Genomic DNA, 22,179 nt, shown 5'->3' with positions numbered 1-22,179 from the left:
ACCTCCGGGGTTTTTATTCGAAAAATATGCTTTTAACGAACTATGTTCTGTCGCCGTACAAAAAGTTTTTGATACGTGTTAAAATCTCTAAGTGCGTCTCGGATACGAGTAGGGAAAAGTGACCTGGAAGATCCGAGAAAGATTTCTGTGCTTAGATGACACTTCCGCAAATTAAAATTTAGTATACGATGGCAGAGTCATAAGTTGATGATTTATTGTACAAAAGTAGATTGAGAAGTTGCCAATACGCGGTAAAATTACAAATAGAATTGCTATTTTTTATATAAGCTGATCTATAAAAGATCTATAAAATAAAGGCTGACTTAATAGAACCTTCAAAAAAGTATCTACGCAAAACCAAAGAAAAGAAAATTTATTGGATGACGGATGAAATACTAAACTTGATGAAAAAAAGGAGAGTATATAAGGACAAAAATAAATCATTTTACCTGCAAACACAAAACGAAAGACGGCAACAAATTCGAATAGCAAAAGAAAATTGGTTAAAAGAAAAATGTGATGAAATAGAAATGCTACAAAATAAACATGACTGCATTAATTTACACAGGAAAATAAAAGAATTAACTAAAAGACCAGAATACAAACAAAATATACTAGTTGATGAAAAGGGAGACACAGTAATGGATACAGAAAACAAATTGATGGTATGCGCAAACTATATAGAACAGAAAGAAAAGACAGAAAAGATTTGATTTCACGTTCAAAGCGTCTATGTATCTATTGATACGTATTTCGACTTAATAAGTCTCATCAGAATAGTTATTCATAGCCGTTCTTAACGTGAAAAATAATCTTCTCTGTCTTATAAGGAAGCAACATTAACATGGCTTCGTTATGGACGCAATAGCGACATCTGATAGAAAAATCGGTAAGATAGTTTCGAAACAAATTCAGATTTCTGCTTTAATCTGGAGCCTCCTAAAAATTGCAAGGCATGGCCAAACGATGATAAAGATGTTAATAGAGACATGGGGAATCTAAAATTTGCATTCCACGACATGTCTATTCATCTAAGCAGAAATCCTTAACGAATTTGTTTCTCGTACTCATACAGAGTAGATCCGAATAAAATGAAAAAGACAGAAAAGATTTGATTTCACGTTCAAAGCGTCTATGTATCTATTGATACGTATTTCGACTTAATAAGTCTCATCAGAATAGTTATTCATAGCCGTTCTTAACGTGAAAAATAATCTTCTCTGTCTTATAAGGAAGCAACAATAACATGGCTTCGTTATGGACGCAATAGCGACATCTGATAGAAAAATCGGTAAGATAGTTTCGAAACAAATTCAGATTTCTGCTTTAATCTGGAGCCTTCTAAAAATTGCAAGGCATGGCCAAACGATGATAAAGATGTTAATAGAGACATGGGGAATCTAAAATTTGCATTCCACGACATGTCTATTCATCTAAGCAGAAATAGAAGAGCTGTATATAGAACAGCTGTTTAACGACAAACGAGACAAAATAGATAACGAATATTTCGTTAAAGAGACTGGACCAGAAAGAACAGCCAGACAATGTTGCGATCACCGTACCATCAGTCAAATGTGCCACATACTAAAAGTATTCCTAAAGTATTCATCGTAGAAATGTATGTAAACAGCTGAAGAGGAACAAAGCACCCGGACCAGGAGATATACCCGGAGAATTGTTTAAGTACGGAACGAACAAATTGTACGAATGTCTTCAAAAACTTTTTCAAGAATGCATAAACACAAGCGAAATCCCTACGGAATGGAAGATATCACACCTTAGCACTATACATAAAAAGGGTGATAAAAATAATTGTGAAAATTACCGAGGAATAGCTGTAACCGGATCTATGAGTCGAATATATGGAAAATAGAAAAAAAGATGGCAAGGAATCAAGAGATTCATATGTTGTTCGTCGACCTACGGAAAGCCTACGACAGCGTTCCACTGAAAAAGCTGTGGCAATCAATGGAAAGCACGAATATTAATATAGAATTAATAAAAGCCGTCAAAGTGCTATACAACCAACCAATAATAAAGATAAAAGCGGGGACACAAATAACAACAGGATTTATAACATCAAAAGGATTAAAGCAAGGATGTTGCTTGTCTCCCACTTTATTTAAAATATACCTCGAAAGTGCTTTAAAAAGATGGAAACAAAAATGCAGGACAATGGGGATACCGCTCACCAATACTATGGTATATACGCTTAACTTTGCAGACGATCAAGTAATAATGGCTCAAGATTATGACGATTTAAACTATATGGCACGAAAATTAATTGAAGAGTATGATATATGGGGTCTAGAAGTAAATAAAAAGAAAACCGAATACCTGTGCATTGGAGCAGAACAAAAAGATCTCATATTAGACGATAACACTACGATAAAGCACTGCTGTGACTACAAATACCTAGGTATCACTATTTCACAAGATGGAACATTAGGCAAAGCCATAAGAGAGAGAAATACGTCAGGGAGAAAAGCCATCACAATGTTAAACACCATTTTATGGGACCAATCCATCAGCAAAGAAAATAAAAAGAGGATATATGAGACTATAGTAAAAAGTATCACTTTATACAGCTGTGAGGTATGGCCACTGAAAGAAAGAACACTGTCAACGCTGAAAGCGACGGAAATGGATTTTTGGAGAAGAGCCGCAGGAAGATCTAGAAGAGAAAGGATTACCAACGAACGCATTAGAGAAATAATGGGAATCAAACGAACAATCACAGATGACCTAACAACAAAACAACTTATCTGGTTCGGACACTTACAAAGAATGGACGAACAACGAATGCCAAAAGAAATACTAAAGTGGCAACCAGAAGGAAAGAGAAAACGAGGTAGACCGAGGAAAAGTTGGAGCGAAGGAATAAATAAAGAACTGAGAGAGAGGGCCATAGAAGAAGATCTATGGAACAACCGGTCTAAGTGGCGATTGGAAGTCGGAAAACGGCGGAGAACGTTATAAACCGACAAGTAGTAGTAGTTCATCGTAGAATATATAAAAAGTTAGAACAAGACATTGGACAAACTCAGTTCAGATTTAGAATTGCTTAAGGAACCAGAGAAGCATTATATGCAGTAAATATGCTAATACAGAGATGTTAAGATGTAAACTACGACATATATGTCTGCTTCCTAGATTATAACCAGGCATTCGATAAAGTGAAACATAATCCGTTAATAAAACTACTGAGAACAAATAAGATCGACACACAGGATAAAAGAATAACGAATAATCTCTATTGAGATTATTCTCTATTCTCTATGAACAAGAAGCTGTCATAAAAATCAAAAGAGGTGTTAGACAGGGTTGTATCTTGTCGCCATCACTGTTTAATGCATACTTAGAGGAAATATTCAAAAAAGCATTAGAAGATGAAGTAGCAGGCATAAAAATAAATGGCCTACCCAAACGTGAAATTAGATATGCTGATAATACAATACTAATAGCAGAAAATATTACAGATCTACAAAGAATTTTATAAGGTTGTTGCAGCGAGTGAAGAATTTGTCCTGTCACTAAACATAAACAAAACAAAATTCATGGTTATATCAAAGAAAAATATTAAATACGTCAATCTACACGTAAATAATAAGACGATAGAACGAGTTCAGCATTATAACTATTTAGGGGCAAAAATTAATGAAACAAACGATTATACCAAAAAAATTAGAGTTAGAATAGAAAAGGCTAAAACTGCATTCAATAATATGAAACAAATATTATGTTGTAGAGACCTTAGCCTAAATCATAGAAAACGTGTACTAAAGTGTTATGTATTTTCTGTTCTTTTGTATGGTGTGGAGACATGGACTTTAAATAAACAATGTCTTAATAAATTGGAAGCATTTGAAATGTGGACATATCGAAGGATGCTGAGAATCTCCTGAACAGACAGAATAACTAATGAAGACGTACTATAGAAGAATAGAGAACAGCAGGGAGATACTGGATTTCATCAAAATAAGAAAACTGCAATATCTGGATCATATAACACGTGGTGATAGATATGAATTCCTAAAACTAATAATGCAGGGAAATATTCAAGGAAAGCGCAGCATAGGTAGAAGAAGAATGTCCTGGCTGAGAAACCTCAGAGAATGGTTCGGATGCAGCTCAACTGAACTCTTTCGGGTTGTAGTGTCAAAAGTTAGAATAGCAGTGATAATTGCCAACCTTCGTCGCGGAGATGGCACGTAAAGAACAAGAAGATATAAGCTAGATTTTTGTAATAGTAGATATGAAATATGACCTGTTTACCGAGTAAGTATATGTTTTATCATTGTTTTTAATAAAATTAACAATCTTAATTTATTACCTGCATACAATTCATTATTTTGAGTAATTACAGCGTAATTACCAGTTAAAAATTTATACAAAGTTAAGAACGGAGTTAGCGACTAATCACCGAGAGTTTTGTGCAATTTGGATTTGTGGTATGGTAAGTTCGAAAATTATATGTGAGGAGATAAAATGCAAACAAGCTTAAGTCACAAATAAGTAATTTTTCAGGTATGGCGAAAAACTTGTGGCTTTGCTCTGAAAAAGGATAATAAGTTCTAATCAATGTTATGCAATAGTATTGGTTCCAAACATGAGATTAAAACACTTATTTCAGTTACTAACTTAAAACATTGATTTTGTTTTGGCAATAAGAACTTTTGCACGAAATCAGTGGAAATATGTCGTTTTGCATGTAAAATGTTGTGGACAAAAGTTGATTTGCATGTAAATAAAGTAAAAAAGCAAAGCAATAAAGTAAAGAAACAATAATTTTCTGAATAAAATTCTATTTTTATAAAATAATAATATAGGATTTGATCATTATGACAAATATTGTTTTAATTTAACAAACAGTTTTTTATATATGAACATCACAACTCTCATCATCGCGATAGTCACTCATTACTTCTTGCTCCTCACCAGCCAAGTAGTGTACCAACCAAAGCGTGGGTCAGAAAAACATTTTTTTCAAAAGTTTGTGAACATCTTTGTCTTGTCTTTGATTAACACATGAGGAAGTGGAAGTTCTTCCAGTTTCACTTGTTTAAGATTCTTTTTCCCTTTTTTTCATAAAGATATAAAAGACTCTTTTCCTTTATAGCTGTAGTTTTTCAAGCTTTTTACCAACACAATATTTTTGTAAGACTTTCAATTTACCTTTTTTCGGATCTGTTCAATTTCTCTTTGTGTCCGGTAGCATATTTCAATTCTCTTCAGTTCACTAATTGATTGGATGTCCTTATAGTATTCACTTAGCTTCTTAGTATCAAGAAGTGTTCAATCTTCTCATAGTGCTCTTACCTTGCCTATACCACTGTAGATGTCATGGTATTCCTGTTAAATTAAAATTATGGTTTTTTTTTCGCTGTTCTAAAAACACGGTCGGCAGGTAAAAAACTATATCCGGTACAGCGATATATAATAAAATCCTTTAGATTGATGTATTGTGTGTTTCCAAAAAATAAATCGGTATTCTCAGAACAATATTATTTTTATTTTAAGAAACACAACCATCGCTAAACAACCTTAGTATAGAAAAGCCCTAAAAATTAGCTTCTTTCAAATATTTAAAGAGAGCCGATGATATTTCCACACTGTCTTTTCCTGCCTGCTTCTCTGTCCAAGTGTAGAACATGTGGTTTTGAGTTTTAAGATCAGTAATACAATAGGTATAAAACCAAAGTTGTTCCAAACCAAAAGACATTCGAAGAAACGCTAAGCTGGAAACTTCATATAACAAATTTGATCTTATCTTGTCACAAGCGATTAAATCTTCTAAAAACTCTGGCCAATAAAGAATGGGGTGCGGATCGTCAAACACTTTTAATGTTATACAGAACATTAATCAGATCAAAATTAGATTATGGATCTACTGTGTATTCTACAGCCACTAATACACTGCTAAAAAAACTTGACAGTCTTCACACCCTATCTTTACGTATAATATCTGGAGCTTTTCGCACAACACCAATCGAAAGTATTTATTGTGAAGTTGGCGAACCGTCCTTAGAAGACAGAAGACTTTATCTAAGTGTAGCATACGCCGCAAAAATCAGGTTTAACCCAAAAAACCCTACTATTCACAATTGTTTTACAGAATAATTCCCAAATCTCTTCATAAATAAGCCAAGAACTGCCAAACCTTTCTACGCAAGGATTAGAAGCTATTTAAATCAATTAAACTACACGTTCCCAGAATGCTTTTCCTCCCAATCGTCCTCAATTCCTCCATGGCAAATAAAGAACCCTCAGTGCCTAACCCGCCTCATTTCTTTCGACAAACATTCAACAAACCCACAGTTAATCAAATCTGCGTTCAACGATATGCTTCACAACTACAAGGATTATACACATATATACACAGACGCATCTAAATCAAATGAAGGTACTGGTGCTGCAGTCATAACCCCAACATCTACAAATAAATATAAACTCCCTTCAGAGTACTCCATTTACTCTGCTGAACTATATGCTCTATACCAGGCCACCCTTGCTGTCAACACATCCAATAATACCAATTATATTATACTCACAGACTCTCTAAGTTCCGTACAGTCAATCCAATATGTCTATCCAAGTAATCCTTTAGTCATCAAGATAAAAGAAGAAATCCACACCGCTCAACTGAATGGAAAAAACATTATATTATTCTGGATACCATCCCATATTGGAATCCCAGGAAATGAACACGCAGACAATGCTGCAAAAGAAGCTGCAAGTAGTGATAGTGCGGAGTGTACTAAAACATTTACGAGTGCGGACGTGAAAACGGCGGTTAAATATAAAGTGCGATATATGTGGGAAGAAAAGTGGAAAGTGTCATCGGCCAAGCTACGCGATGTTAAAAAATCGATAAAACCCTGGCCCACATTACCAACAAGTCGGAGAGACCAGGTAATATTAACGCGACTCCGACTGGGTCATACGCGATTAACTAATAGCTACGTGTTCTCCAAAAAACAAGAACCAAGATGTGACAATTGTGATGAAAAATTAACAACCAAACATATTAGAGAAATGTCCAGCACTAACGCCAAAGCGCATGTTGTACAATATACCAAACAAACTTAGTGATATTTTAGGTCTACAGTACAATATTTCAAACATAAAAAGTTTCTTAAGCTCAATTAACGTTTTAAATGCTATCTAAATTAACATTATAAATGTAATACAAATTATTGTTCACTATCATTGTTTCGCTAATAGCCAATTTGGCTGATGCGATTTTGTTAAAAAAAAAAAAAAAAAACCAAAGTTGTCTCGCGTAATAAGCTTGATGAAATTGAACTTTTCGGTTGTGCCTGAATTTGTTGAAGATCAAAGTAAAGGTTAAAAGAATGAGAAACATCCATTTCCATGTACTCATAAAACGCCTTTGCTCTTCTTGAATGAATCCGCTTTTCAACCTTTAGCTGCGCCTTTCAGCAGACTGTACTGGTGCACTTTTAATTTATTCTTTGAAAAGGCAGCATGTACTGTAAGTATCAGAGGCAGGTGACTTAAAACCTATGTTAATATTTTACTTAGTTTACTAATACTTAACTCACTACTCACATATAATCTTAGTCACCTCCTCTTTTCCCTTCAATCTTCTTCTTCAAGTGCCATCTCCGCGGCGGAGGTCGGCAATCATCATAGCTATTCGAACTTTTGAGACGGCTGCTCTGAAAAGTTCATTTGATGTACATCCGTACCACTCTCTCAGGTTGCGCAGCCATGACATTCTACGCCTCCCTATGCTTCTCTTTCCTTGGATCTTTCCCTGCATGATCAGTTGGAGCAAGGTGTATTTCTCTCCACGTGTAATATGTCCGAGATATATAGCATATATAGCTTCAATAGCAAACCCAAAATGCACTTATTTGGCTATCTTTTTCTTGTAGTTTTTTCAATATCAATAACAGTGCGAAAAAGCTTTAAATATACAAAAGTCTTAGCACCAGAGACAGTTGGAACAAAGTATTATATTGAGTAGGCACTTTCGCTCAGGTTCAGGTTTTTTCTTTTTGGTTTTGTTTACCGACCTAGGCCGATGTCTTTTGATTTTTGTTGTATGAATCAGACTGGCAATTATATTGTCTTGTCTTTTCGTGTCCGGAACTTTATAAAACTCTTCTTTGAAAGCGCTGATGGAAATAGGCCTTATTTTGATGCATGTGACACGTTTACGGTTGTGCTTAAATGGTACAGAAACTAAGGCTCTTATAGGAGCTACATATCTGGTAATTTGTTCACTTTTCCTTTTTCCTCTTGTAACGCTTCTGCTTCTAGTTCCTTCATTTCCTTCACCAACACTTACACTTTTATCTGCCCCATCCATCATTCTTTGTTCTATCTAATTGTTTTTAAATATTTTGACAATAAATCCTCACATAAACTCAAATTTGTAAGTCTCACTGGGTCAGCTGAGTCAAAGTTGCAGAGCTCCTATTATAAGCTGGTTAGCATGGACCGGTATAGTGGAAATAAGTTGTTTTGCATGTAAAGGTGGTTTTTAACATGCTTTTACGATGAGTAATATTTTTTTTTTGTATGAATCAGATAAAATAAACCACTTTGGCTACAACAGAACAATGCATTGGCACATCTACCTCAACTTTGATCTTTATGTGACTTAAGCCTCTTTGCATGTTACCTCCTCATGTATATATTTATTTATTTAGCTTATGATTATGTCACAGTTTAGTTTTGTTTACATAATATATTAAAAATAGTAAATATTAATAAATAATTTTTACAAACAAACATTTAGTTGACAAATAATTGAATTGACTTTCTGGTCGCAACTAAGTGGACGGAGGGCCACTGTAAGATATTATTATGAAGAACCTCTGTATGGTTTAAACATCTAAAAAATAACTGTAAATTCGTCACCGTCGTGTATGTAAATATTGCCATTAAATAAAAAGCTGGTGACAAATGTGTTAAGGGAAATAACGTCACTTCACATAAATTAAGGGATGGCAAGTCGATGTGTAAATAGAGAACAAAAGGGAACAAGATTAATCGTCGTATTTTTTCTGCAAAGCTGGTAAAACACTCTTCATTCCTGTCAAAAAATTGTTTACTTTGAAAAGAATTAATTGAGATCAGGTGAATTTGAAAAAAAAAAGATTAAAAAATCAGTAGTTTTGAAATGAGAATCTGCCTAAAAATATAGTTTTAACAAGTTATAACTTGTAAGATTATACAAGGATAATATAAATGTCTTAAGCTAATAAATAATAATTTTATAATATATATATATATATATATATATATATATATATATATAAGATATATTTTTTCTTTCATTTGAAGAAGTAGAAAAGTTTAAGTATTTGGGAATATTATTAACAAACAATGGAGAAAGGGAAACAGAAATTACACGAAGGATAATTACAGCAAATAAGACATACCATGCAAATAAAAAACTTCTAAAAAATAAATTACTGAGCAAGAAATCGAAAATGAAAATATATAAAACAATAATTCGACCGACTATGATGTATGCTGCCAAAACTCTTAGCATGACAAAAAAACAAGAGAAAGACCTTAGAATACTTCTTCTTCTTCAGTGCCTTATCCGGTCCGGATGTTGGCGATCATCAAGGCTATCATGGTTTTGTTGACTGCTCTGCGAAACAGCTCCGCTGAGGTCTCCCAAACCATTATCGGAGATTTTTCAACCACGAGATACGACGGCGTCCCGGTCCTCTTCTGCCAAATACTTTACCCTGCATAACAAGTTGAAGAATTCGATATTTTTCTTCGTTCCGCATCACGTGGCCGAGGTACTCAAGCTTGCGTTGTTTAATTAAATTAAGCACTTCTTTTTCTTTTGTCATGCGCTGTAGGACCTCAACGTTGGTGACATGGTCCACATAAGATATTTTTAGTATCCTTCTGTATATCCACATCTCGAAGGTTTCGATTCGTTTTTCAGTGGCTTGCGTCAGTGTCCAGGCTTCAACTCCATACAGTAACACTGGAAGAACGTAGCACCTCACTATTCGCATCTTGGTTCCCAAACTGAGATCACTGCAGCACAGCAAGGATCTCAACTTAATAAATGTAGACCGTGCCATTTCAATTCTGGATCTAATCTCTTGAGCGTAGTCCCATTGTACGTTGAGGGTAGTTCCGAGGTAAGTGAATCTGTCGACTCTCTGGATCTCTTCGCTACCTGCCATTAGTGCCCCGGGATCTAAATTTGTACGGCTGACAACCATGAATTTAGTTTTCTTAATATTAAGGTTCAGTCCGTATGTTACGCTCACAGTTCGCACTCGGTCGAACTTAGAATACTAAAAAGGAAAATACTAAGAGCAATATTAGGACCAATAAAAATTAATGAAAACCAATATAGACAAAGAACGAATCATAAACTACTAAACGAAATTAAAGAGGATATAGTTTGAAAAATAAAACAGCAAAGGGCAAATTGGCTAGGACATATATGGAGATCAGGACCACACACACACACACACACACACACACACACACACGCAGTGATCAACTCTGCCCCTAGGAACATGCGTATACCACAGGAGATCAGGACCATCTACGACAATATTTTCAATATTGGAATGGACACCAGCTGGTAAAAGAAGACGTAAAAGGCCAATATCTACATGGCTACAAGAAGTAACAAATGATCTCAACAGGGCGGGCGTACGGCAATGGAGAGAAAAAAACAGAGATAGGAAACAGTGGAGAAAAATAACAGGAAAAATTAAATGAAGACAATGAGGACTGATCTACCCCGTAACATAAATCTAGAGAGCTTAAGCGGCGTAACCCCGTGTGGGGTGTTTAGCCACAATATAATAAATAATAAAAAAACAAAAACACAGTGAGCCTGTACATCCGCTTATACGTATTTCGGCCTAATAGGCCTCTTTGCGTGAAATCAAATCTTAACTGTATTTTCCTTTTTATTCCGATATACTCTGTACGAGTACTAGAAACCAATTCGCTAAGAATTTTGCTTAGTTGGGGAGATATGTTGTGGAATGCAATTTTTAGATTCCCCATGTCTCTAATAACATCTTTATCAACGTCTGTTTTGCCTTGCAATTCTTAGAAGGCACAGATTAAAGCAAAATTCTGAAATTTGGTTTCGAAAATTAGTTTACGGATTTTGATATCAGATGTCGCTATTTGCGTCTATACGAAGCCATGTTAGAGTTGCTTCCTAAGACACAAAAGATTTATTCTCACGTTCAGAGCGACTGTGAAAGCCGTTCTGATGAGGCCTATTAGGCCGAAATACGTATAAGTGGATGCACAGGCGCACTGTACCTGAAATCAAATCTTAACTGTCTTTTCCTTGTTATTAACATTTATAAATTACTACAAAATTTTTGCAATTATCTGGGTCAATTATTTATGTATTTTAATTTGGTATCTCTCAAAATAAAAAACTTTTTATGGTCTACAACTTTTATTTGAATCATTTGTCTTTAGAATATATAAAAAACTTTTCATAAGCAAAAAATTATTTTTTTTTACTTTATAAGATTATTAAAAAAAACATTATTATATTCTAGTGTTATCACAATTCACAGGATCGGCATAAAAATAAAAAAATGACGTGTTTTCAGATCTCAATAGTCTAACCCACAAACGTCACAACTTTGTCATCAAAAATCGAAACAATTCACTCAACTTCCCCTTGAAAACCATCCCTAATTGAAAGTACCACAGACAAGCGAAGGGCATAAATTTGATTTACAACACTTTATGGTTTCCATCAAGTTTGCGATTGCAAACAAACCGTTCGATTTACACGAGATATATATTATTCCGATTTGGCAACTTTGAATGTTAGTGAACTGAATCATAAATCCCGTTTGCGGTTGAGAATAGAGAAGCTCGTGCTCGAACACAAAGTAACTATTTTGACGAATAATCCTTGAGATATTTTGGATTTAGCTATAAAAGGTTCTGGAGAATACATAAAATATAGTATTATACAGAAATCTGGATCGTGTTAAAAAATGTTCGAGTTGAAAGTTCAGGAGCTTACAGTATGCACCATATTTCTCTTTATCTCTATCTCTTTGCATCTTTCTCTATCAAAAAACTTACAATACAGTGACAGCTTCCGATGTAAAATGGTATATATTTATTATTATTTTTTTAATTATTCAAAAAGGAATAAACCTTTCATTTAATCTCGTTGTAACTGTTTCAAAAGTTTCAAAAAATTCATTATAATTTCGATTAAATTTTTTTTTAAGTTATACTTCTATACGCGCGGTCCACGTTGGAAATTTGTATGGGAGTGAATCGGTGAAATCATTACATATGTAAGATAATGAGTAAGAGAGAGACAGAAGATATATTTTCTTTTTCTTCCTCTCTCGAGAATTAAAATAATAATCTCAATAAATCACTGTATGACCGAGAACTGTCAATTTTGAAATACGTTCGTGTCATGTCTAATTGGCAAAAATTTTACGCGTTTTTTTCATACGCTGGTGTATGTGAGTTCGAATCCCAATATGAATTTCCCTTTTTTATTTTTGAAATATTTAAAAACCCAACGTTAATTTTAGTAAATATATGTAATATATGCAAAAATTCTAAATTTTAAAATAAAATGAAAATATACAACATAATCTGAGTTGTTGGTCTTATTTCGTTTTTGATTGTACTTCTACACGCGCATTCGACGTTGGAAATTTGTGTGTATTCGTATACATTGGGTGAATCGGGAAGTCATCATCATCATCATCTTGGTGCTACAGCCCATAGAGGGCCTCGACCTTCTCAAGCTTTCTACGCCATTCTATTCTGTCCCTCGCTTGCATCATGGTCTATCAAAGTACTTAGCTAACAAACGTCTGTCTCAAAAAACTCGCATAAGGGTGAATCGGGAAAATCATTACATATATGTAAGATATAGGTAAGAGAGAGACAGAAGATATATTTTCTCTCTCTCTCTTTCTCTCTCGAGAATAAAAATGTTTTATTGTATAAATGTATTATATATTGTATAATATATTGTATAATATTGTATATAAAATGTATTATATAAAATGTTTTTATTAATATTATTATCATTGTAAATTAAACATATGCTTAAGTTATGTATATTGACATTTTCAAATACTTATGAATATTGTATTTTAATTTTTATTGTATATTATAATATTGAATTATGTGGCAGTGTATTGTATTGTATTTTTATATTATTATCAAAATTAATAATGAATTTTACTGCAGAGTATGTGTAAAAAAAGTTTTTTTTTGCATTCAACTCCTTTTATACATATATGAAAATAAAAATATATATTTTATTAAAATATTGATTCAATTCTTTATTTACTTACTATACTCCTATTACAGGTCAAATGTTTATATACAGCAAACGATGCACCATATACCTGCATACCTAATTCTTTTTCTCTTTCTGCTCTCTCTTACCTACAGCATTACATATGTAATGATTGTGCAGATTGACTCCCATATAAATTTTTAACGACGAACGCTTGTATAGAAGTATAACTTCTACCCGCAGTCCCACTGGACTGCCACACCCGTTTTTTTGTTTTTTTTAATAAAATTGCTCCCGCCATCTATCTGCCGAGTACTTTTAATTACCTCATGGACCCTACCGTGATTCCCAATAGATCCGTTAGATGAGACCGTTCGTTAACTTGTCACTCGTATCGTTTCCCAGCAAAAATTTCTAGCATCCTTCCTTTATCTCGTAGAACGTCAAGTCGTTTAGACGTGATTCTGTTTAGTTGGTCTTTAATAGAGGTAAGCCGAACAAATCCTTTTCTTGTCTATATTTTCAAATAAATATTTATTTTTAGACCCTTATCGGTGAGGCTAGAGTATTGATGGAATATGTTTTTTTTTTGGCCCGAGGTAACACCTTTGTGACATGGTAAGGACTAATCCCAGCCCAGTATCTCTTTATGGTATGGTATAATGATATTAAATCGAATACACAATGGTTTTATTTGGTCACCTACGTAGAGAGTGAAAAGAAACAAATCATACCTTTTTCTTCACAATTACCAGCTGTTGGATAATTCAGGTTTGTACAAATTTTTATAATTTTTTTTCTCTATTGAGCAAGCGATGAATATTTACGAATTTAAAAAGAAACAGTGAAGTGCTTTAGTATTATTTTAATTATAATAGATGTTGTAGATTATAAATAACTGTATTTTTTTAATGTGAACGAATTTAGAAATTTGGGATAAAATATAAATTCATTTTCTTAACTATAAATGTTTGTTTTCTTACGACATGATTTTAATTTTAGTCTTGTATAAACACTTCTCATGGTAATTGAATACTGTAAACATAAATTGGTATTTGAATGTCTTTCTGGAATGACGTAATTTCTTAACGTAGAATCTTCTAATAATGTTTTTGTTCATTACAAAGAAATAATAAAAGTATAGTTTTGTCGTAACATTTTTTTTTAAATTTATCTACTCGTCTCCCTACGAGAATAAATCACAGTGATGGTGCCCAAAATGTTATCTAATTATATTTGGATTTGAAAAATAATACACAGCTTCTATATGGTTGAAAGAACCACGCTCATTCTCTCCGAAATGAGAGACCTTTTTTTTTCGTCTTTATAGAGGGAGGTCTGGAATCTTCGAAAGACATCTCAGTCCAGGACGCCGCCTGACTAACTTTAGTGCAGGATTCGTTCTTCGTACTCCCGGCTATAGTTCCCGAGGTACTTTAAAACGCCCTCTCGTTGCCGAGTCTACGCCGAACGCCTACCTGCTAAACCAGACCCTCCTCTGTCATCCAGCGATCCGGAAGCGCAATGGCCGCTGTAAGGCCGGCATCACTTCCAAAGCACCACCTTTATTCATTCATACTCCATTCATATACATCCATACACATCCACACTCTATTCATCAGCAAGGAGGCTCCCTGTCTCGTTCCAGGTAGCGCGTAGAAGACACTCATCGCTCCTAGTTCGGCATCATTCCCAGATGGGCATTTCCTCCTTCACCACAGTCTGACTCACGCATTCTAACTCATACAGTGTGACCCACTTTTCTAGCTTCACCTTTCAGCATCATTCACTCTTACCTTTAGCGCTGGTCCAGCTGTCTTTCTTCCTCTTTCTTTTTCTTGATCACTGCACGGATATAGCTGTGTATGTTAGTCCAACCTAATTAATTTTAAATCATTTCTCTCACTGTAAAAAAATTCACACCTGTCTCTCTCTCCATTCTGTTCGTTTCCACTATTCATCTGCTGCAATCTAACATCGTATGTCACAGTGTCAGAGTATCCACAGTATAGGCATTCATCTGTATCAGCCTTTCCGATCCTATAGAGGTAGGCCCTAAAACACCCGTGTCCTGTGAGCACCTGCGTCAGGAAATAATCCAGTCGCCTGTGGTGAATGAGCGACCTGGTCTTGAAGATAAATTTGTATGCCAAAATGTTTATGATATGCATCTACGCTATATTGTTATAAAGCTAGTTTCAACTACTCTTAAATTTTATTTAAAAAATCCTTTATAAAAGGTATATAATTAAAAAGACCCTTTCGTGCTACATCACAGAACGTTTTCGGTCTAACAATTCGTCCATCATCAGTGCATTTACAAGATGAGCATGAGTAACGCCACTACATATGTGGGTAAAATGATACTGAACCCTTTTGAATGATATAAAATTTGTTATTTATTACACATTTGCTACTAAATTCGTATTGAGTTACTATCTAGGGATTATAGAATAAGCAACCCCGAATTGGAAAATTTTAACCTCATACAAATTTGGACTTTTAAAGTCATTATTAGGTATAAATCAACGCGTTTGTGACGCACTCGTGATAAGTAAAAGTAGACTCCGACAAACTTTAGTTTGGGAATATGACTCATAACTAGACGATGCGCAGTGATTCTTGTTTACTAGGGTTACCATGGAAACGGCCAGTTTGCTGTTTGCCAGTGTCGTAGTTATGTATCGCAGAGACTGTTTGACTTTTTGATTTGATCGTGGTGGATATTTTATTATTTTATTTTAGATTAGTGCTTAGTATATATCGATGGTGTAGCGCACAAATGTTGTAAGTGCAATCTGTAGGAAAAATGAGTTAAGTATCACGTAAGTATATTTAAAGCTATAGAATTATTATGCACAAAGGTGGTAGATTAAATCCATAAATTTAATACCTCTAGCGCCATCTGTCATTCAGTATAAGTACTTTACACTTAAAATCTGTATGCGCACTTATTGTAAAATCACCTACCACATTTGTGCATGTATTTCTTTGACGGTTTATCCAACAAATGGTGTACCTACCACTTTACACGTGTTAATTTTTGAGGTTATACAATATTGTTTACTTGAGTGACAAAAGTATTTTGTGCTTGCTCCTGATTTTCTGTAATAAAATGACTTCCAGGGTGGCAAAAATAGTAGAATTGGCATTAATGCAAAGGAAAACTGGTATGTTATTTATAAGACATATTTAATTTTAAAAGTAAAAGTTTTGTTTTCTAGATTCTAGTATAATTGATCATCAAAAGGAAAGTTCCATAAGTACGTCTGAGGTTATTCTATCCACGGAAAGTATATCAAGTAAGTAATATTATATCGAGTAATTGTAGAGAAAACCTCATAAATAATATGAAATAAATTTAAAAAATGGTTAATTTAGGTAACTAATAGTCCCTATTTTATACATTTGTAATTTTTGTTTGTAGATGTGAGCAGATTACAAAGTGAGCTTCCTAGCACATCCGGGACTGCAAAAATGTTTTCGGATGCATCAAACAATGACAGTGAAAGTGAAAGAGACCCTTTTGAAAATTCTAGTGAGTCATACGTACCTTCAGATTCAGAATTAAGCTCAGATGAGGACCAGATAATGGAAGAGCCCCTTGAACAACACCGGGAAGAGCTCGCACAACAAAACAATAAAACAAAGAAGAGAAAACAAGGTAATAAGTTTTTATGGAAAAGGTCCATTGTGAAAAGAAATAGGCTTAGTGGAAAGAAATATATAAACAGGAGTGGAAAAACAGTTGAAGAAAAGAAGCCTTTGCCCGTTAACTGCACCAAATGTAGGTATAAATGTGAAAAAAATATTACTGAAGAACTAAGAATAATTATTTGTCGCGAATACTGGGAAATGGGCGACTATGATAAGCTAAAATTACACCTGAGTTCATTAGTGACCGATGTTCCAATAAAAAGAAGAAAACAACAAGTAGAACAGTCAAGACGTAAAACTTCAAGGATTTTTTATTTAAAAAAGATTGAGGATTGAGAATTCGAGTGTGTTTAAATTTTTTTTGTAAAACATTTAATATTTCCCATCGGGTAATTGAAACATGTATGAAAAATGTGGGTAATACTCATACCTACACTGGATTTGATAAAAGAAAAGGTAAAAGACCTCATAATGTTACAAAGGAACAAGATGTATTGCTTGTCAAGGAACACATTGATAGTTTTCCACGTGTGGAATCACACTATTGCCGGCGAGATTCAACGAAACAGTATTTGTCTTCAGATTTAAATTTATCCCAAATGTACAGATTATACATTGGCTTCTGTGAAAATCGAAACGTGACCAAGGTTTCTAAATTTGTTTATTAGAAGATATTCCACAAATATGACCCAGCATTGGATTTTTTCATTCCGAAAAAGGACCAGTGTTTTAAGTGTAATGCTTATAATACTGCTAAAGACAAGGAGCCATTAAAAGAGGAATTTGACAGTCACAAAAAGAGAGAAAAGGATGCAATGCAGATGAAATCTGAAGATAAGGAAAGAGCCGCTAGAGAAAAAGGACAAACTTTTAGAGCTGCAACATTTGACTTACAAACAATTTTGTCAGTGCCATTTGCGGGAGACAATCAAATATTTTATAAGTTAAAGCTAAATGTATATAATTTTACAATTTTTGATGCGTCAGATGCAACAGGTCATTGTTATGTATGGGACGAAACCCATGGGAAAAAGGGCAGTACAGAAATAGGAACGTGTCTCCTTAAATACTTGTATAGCTTATCGGAAACTGTGACGCATGCTTCTACATTCAGTGATACATGTGGAGGCCAGAACAGGAATAAGTATGTGTCAGCCGCATTGCTCTATGCAGTAAATACAATTAAACATTTGGAAGTTTTCGATTTAAAATTTATGGAGACAGGGCACTCCTATTTGGAAGCTGATTCGATGCACGCCACAATCGAAAGAGCAAGAAAGCATAAAAAAATCTATTCTACAAGAGAGTGGTCTGTGCTAATTTCAGCTGCAAGAGTAAAACCTAAACCATACTGTGTACATAATTTAAATTTCAACGATTTTTATGATCTACAGAAACTTGCTGACCTTATGACTCCTAACAATACTTTAAACACAGATAAAGAAAAGGTTCAGTGGCTAAAAATTAAATGGATTCGTTTTGAGAAAAAAGATCCTTTTTTAATTAAATATAAATACAATTTGTATGATGATACTTTTTTAACCATAGATGTTCCTGATACAAGGAAACTAAGAGGAAGGTCACAAACTTGGGAGTCATTAGCACTAACCCAAAAATATTTTCACAGATTGCCGGTATCCCAAAAAAAGAAGAAGGATCTCTTATCTCTTTTAAATTGTGGTATTATTCCACAAGATTACGCTCATTTTATTAATGACATTCCTGTTACTAATGAAACATTATTACCGGACGACAACGAATAGTTTTTTTTTAATATGCAAATTTTGTTTTAATTCTTTTTTTAACACATTTTGTTATTTCATTTAAAGAAAAATGTTGGGATTAATTGTTTGTTGTTATTTGAATCAAAACCTGTGTTTTATCATCTGTTCACCGTAACATAATTTGAACCAGTTTCCCAAGTAATGGTTATGCACAAAGGTGGTAAGTAACAAAGTATTTAATAAAAATATTACAAGTCATTTTTTTTTAAATGTTATTAATTAAACTTATATTTGATTGTCTTTTGACGTTATTGAAGATAATTTGTGATTTTCTTAGGAATTCGTGATTTAATAGAAAGGTTTAAACTTCAAACCGCTTTTTCTCAAAACAGTAACTTTAGCACTTACAACATTTGTGTGCTACACCATCGATATTATATTATAACAAAAGATATCCACGGGATCTTAAGACCAAAGTATACAATCAATGCGTACTCCCTGTTCTCACTTATGGTTCCCAAACGTGGACATTTACAAAAGCAAACATGGACAAAATCATAAAAACCCAAAGAGCAATGGAAAGACAAATTTTGCACATAAGACTAATGGATAAAAAGAGAAACGAGTGGATAAGAGAGAAAACAAAAGTGAGGGATGTTAGATAAGAAGTTGCAAAATTAAAATGGAGATTTGTCGGACACAATATAAGACAAAAAGAAGACCGATACAACAAAATTCTTATAAGTTGGAGACCGTGCGAATATAAACGAAGCAGAGGAAGGCCCCAAATGAGATGGGCAGATGATATCAAGAAGCACGTGGGCTCTAGGTGGATGACTTTAGCGACAGACAGAGAAAAATGGAAAAGGATTGGGCAGGCCTATGTCCAAAGATAGACCGAAGAAGGCTAATTAGATAGATAGATAGTGCTTAGTATATTAGTAGTAGTAATTAGTGAATTATTAAGTCATTTAGTGTATTTATAGTGTGTAAAGTTTCGTTATTAATAATAGTTATTTAACAATGTGGCTTCTAAAAAGATAAGAACAAAAGGACTGGGATTAAATAGCCAAGCAAAGGCAATAATTTATAATGTTACTACCTTTATGGAACAAGAGGCGGCACATTTCGAAGCAATCGAAAACCTGTTAATATCTTTAAGAAAATTGACGATAATATTGTCAATGACATTTTATTTTCTTGTGTGTGTGTGAAAGATATGGCACGGAAACAAGTCCATCAGCCATAGAATGTTTTATTTATGTTTAAAGATATTTTTTTGTTCTTGTTTGTTACTTTTTTTTAGATATATGTATAAATCACTGTAATTTATATTTCTACTTTCACATCTTTAATAAAATTTATTAGCAATTCTAAGCTAAAAACTGTAATGAAGACTGTCAGAGATTCTCAAGAAGATCTTACTGTGACTGAGTATCACGAAGACAAGAAAACAACTCGGCAACATTCTAGGAGCGGAGAAACATTTGAAATTCGCAATCAACATGTCAGTTTAGATACTTTACTGGTCAAAATAAGAGAAAGACAAGTTTCTGAAATTAAGAGGACTAGTCTTTGGAAAGTGTTGAGAGATTTAGGATTTAAATTCAAAAAAGAAAATATTAGATTACTTTTATGCGAAAGGAGTAGTGTGGTTCACACAAGAATTAAATTTTTGAGAGAATATACTAGACTTAAATCTGAAAATGCAATATTCGAATAATTGGATGAGACATGGATATTTGTAAAGGGCGGAATTAAAAGAATTTGGCAAGTTAATAGCAAAAAATCAATAAAACACACATAGCGAAGGCAAAAGACCATCATTCTTCATGCAGGAGGGAAAGAAGGCTTTATAGAAAACGCAGATTTGATTTTTTTCTTCAAAATCAAAATCTGCTGATCACCATAAAAACATTAATGCAGATATGTTTGTTAAATGGCTTGAGGAGAAATTGTTACCTAGTCTGAGTGAACCATCAGTTATAGTTTTAGTTAAAAATAATATAAATTTTCCGGAATACTCCTTCAAATCAGAGTAGCTGGAAATTTCGAAACGTAATGCAAAACCAACAGTTTATATAGTTGACCTAATTGTATCAAGTTATGGACATCAAGTACTACGGTTACCGCCGTATCACTGCCAGTTTAATCCTATCTGGGGTATATGTAAAACGTATTATGATAATTACGTTGGATGCAGTGGATACAGTGACGATGCAGTTAGGGAAATGTGGCAAGAAGCTCTTAAAACTGCAATTCCAGAAATATTGGCCAAAACTGTAAATAAATGTAAAAAAAATTAATAGAAGACTGGTGGATCCAGGAAAATAAAATTAGTAAAATTAATCCAGTGATTATAAATTTATATAATGATAGCGGTAGTGAATTTAGTGACGATGATAATGATTTATAAATTTAAATAATCAGTAAGTACACTATTATAATGTTATTTACAAAATAATTGTACAGTAGGTTAACAATTATATTTATATATTCACCATTAGCCAAATAAACAATAATATTTAAAATTCAATTTAAATTTTTGCTCCTCATTTTATACAAATTAACAGGCAAAAATCTTCTAAACAAAGTAAGTAATTAAAAAGATTATGGAGAACTCCAGTGCAGTTTACCGTGCCTTTTATTACAACGAAAGGTTTTCTGCGAATTCCATTAATCGTTTAGTGGTGTAAGTTGGTTGAATGTACTGTAGGTCAGGATCTGACCGTCAAGTACAGCTCATAACGCTAGTTGCCTTTTTTAATTTTTGGATGAATTAAGAAAGAATAAATAATTAATTTCAGAATTTAGATATTAGATATTATATATTATAGATCAATATTATATGTTGCTTAAATTTTATATTTGTTTGTCTCGATTTAATTATATTTTTTGGTAATGCACCTTCACCTGCTTCACCTGGCTGCATTAATGACAATTTCTTTGTAATCTAGATAATTTCTTAAAAAAATACTGACAAAATATCTCACATTTTGGAAACATATTATTGAAATATTACTGACTTTATTTACAATGAAATCCAAATGATTTCCATTCTGACCTCTTTCTGAAAACGCATTAGCCTGCACCTGAATGAAAATCCACAAGTGACAGTGTTTATGTGACCCAGTTGTTTATATTTACTCACACTTTTGCAGTATAAAAATATCTCTGTAAATTATGACCTTATCTTGGCCAAATATTTTTATTACTTAGAAGCAAATACAAGAGGTTTATATAAATAGCGGCTGGAATATTAAATCCCGCGAAAGTTTTCTATTAAAATGTTGATTTACTCGCTCACTTTGCATATTTTCAATTGAGTTATAATGTAACGTAATAAAGGAAGTTGTAATTTTGGTTTAGTGTACAAAATGAACGACTTTATTGACATTTTTGTTTAAATTTAGCGAAATATGAGAAACGAAAAATGTACTGTGAAATTATGAAGGCGTGTATGTTTTCCAAGACAGTTTTTTGTAATTGTTTGATTTAATACCAAGAAATCAAATG

General features: G+C 33.5%; 2 protein-coding genes across 4 annotated transcripts in view; one reads left to right on the top strand and one right to left on the bottom strand.

Moving 5' to 3' along the window:
• LOC140449445 (vasoactive intestinal polypeptide receptor 2-like) overlaps nucleotides 1-22,179 on the bottom strand; it is a 482,093-nt gene that overhangs the window by 397,707 nt on the left and 62,207 nt on the right. The gene's annotated exons all lie outside the window — the stretch shown is intronic.
• LOC140450112 (uncharacterized) lies at nucleotides 16,041-19,097 on the top strand. Of its 3 annotated transcripts, none has more exons than XM_072543546.1 (3): nucleotides 16,041-16,452; nucleotides 16,507-16,584; nucleotides 16,710-19,097. In XM_072543546.1, the coding sequence occupies exon 3, from the start codon at nucleotides 17,755-17,757 to the stop codon at nucleotides 18,700-18,702; it is 948 nt and encodes a 315-aa protein (XP_072399647.1). In that variant the 5' UTR covers nucleotides 16,041-16,452; nucleotides 16,507-16,584; nucleotides 16,710-17,754; the 3' UTR covers nucleotides 18,703-19,097. The 3 variants fall into 2 exon arrangements, with proteins under 3 accessions (XP_072399647.1, XP_072399648.1, XP_072399646.1); XM_072543545.1 differs by having other exon boundaries at nucleotides 16,041-16,584.

This window comes from Diabrotica undecimpunctata, chromosome 9 (assembly GCF_040954645.1).
Source record: "Diabrotica undecimpunctata isolate CICGRU chromosome 9, icDiaUnde3, whole genome shotgun sequence".
In the NCBI taxonomy this organism is placed as follows: Eukaryota; Metazoa; Arthropoda; class Insecta; order Coleoptera; family Chrysomelidae; genus Diabrotica; species Diabrotica undecimpunctata.
The sequence above is the reverse complement of the archived record's forward strand: the minus strand, read 5'-3'. Positions and strand labels throughout refer to the sequence as shown.

Excerpts from the sequence above, each read along its gene's own strand:
- LOC140450112 (XM_072543546.1), top strand. The coding sequence starts at position 17,755 with ATGCAGATGAAATCTGAAGATAAGGAAAGAGCCGCTAGAGAAAAAGGA.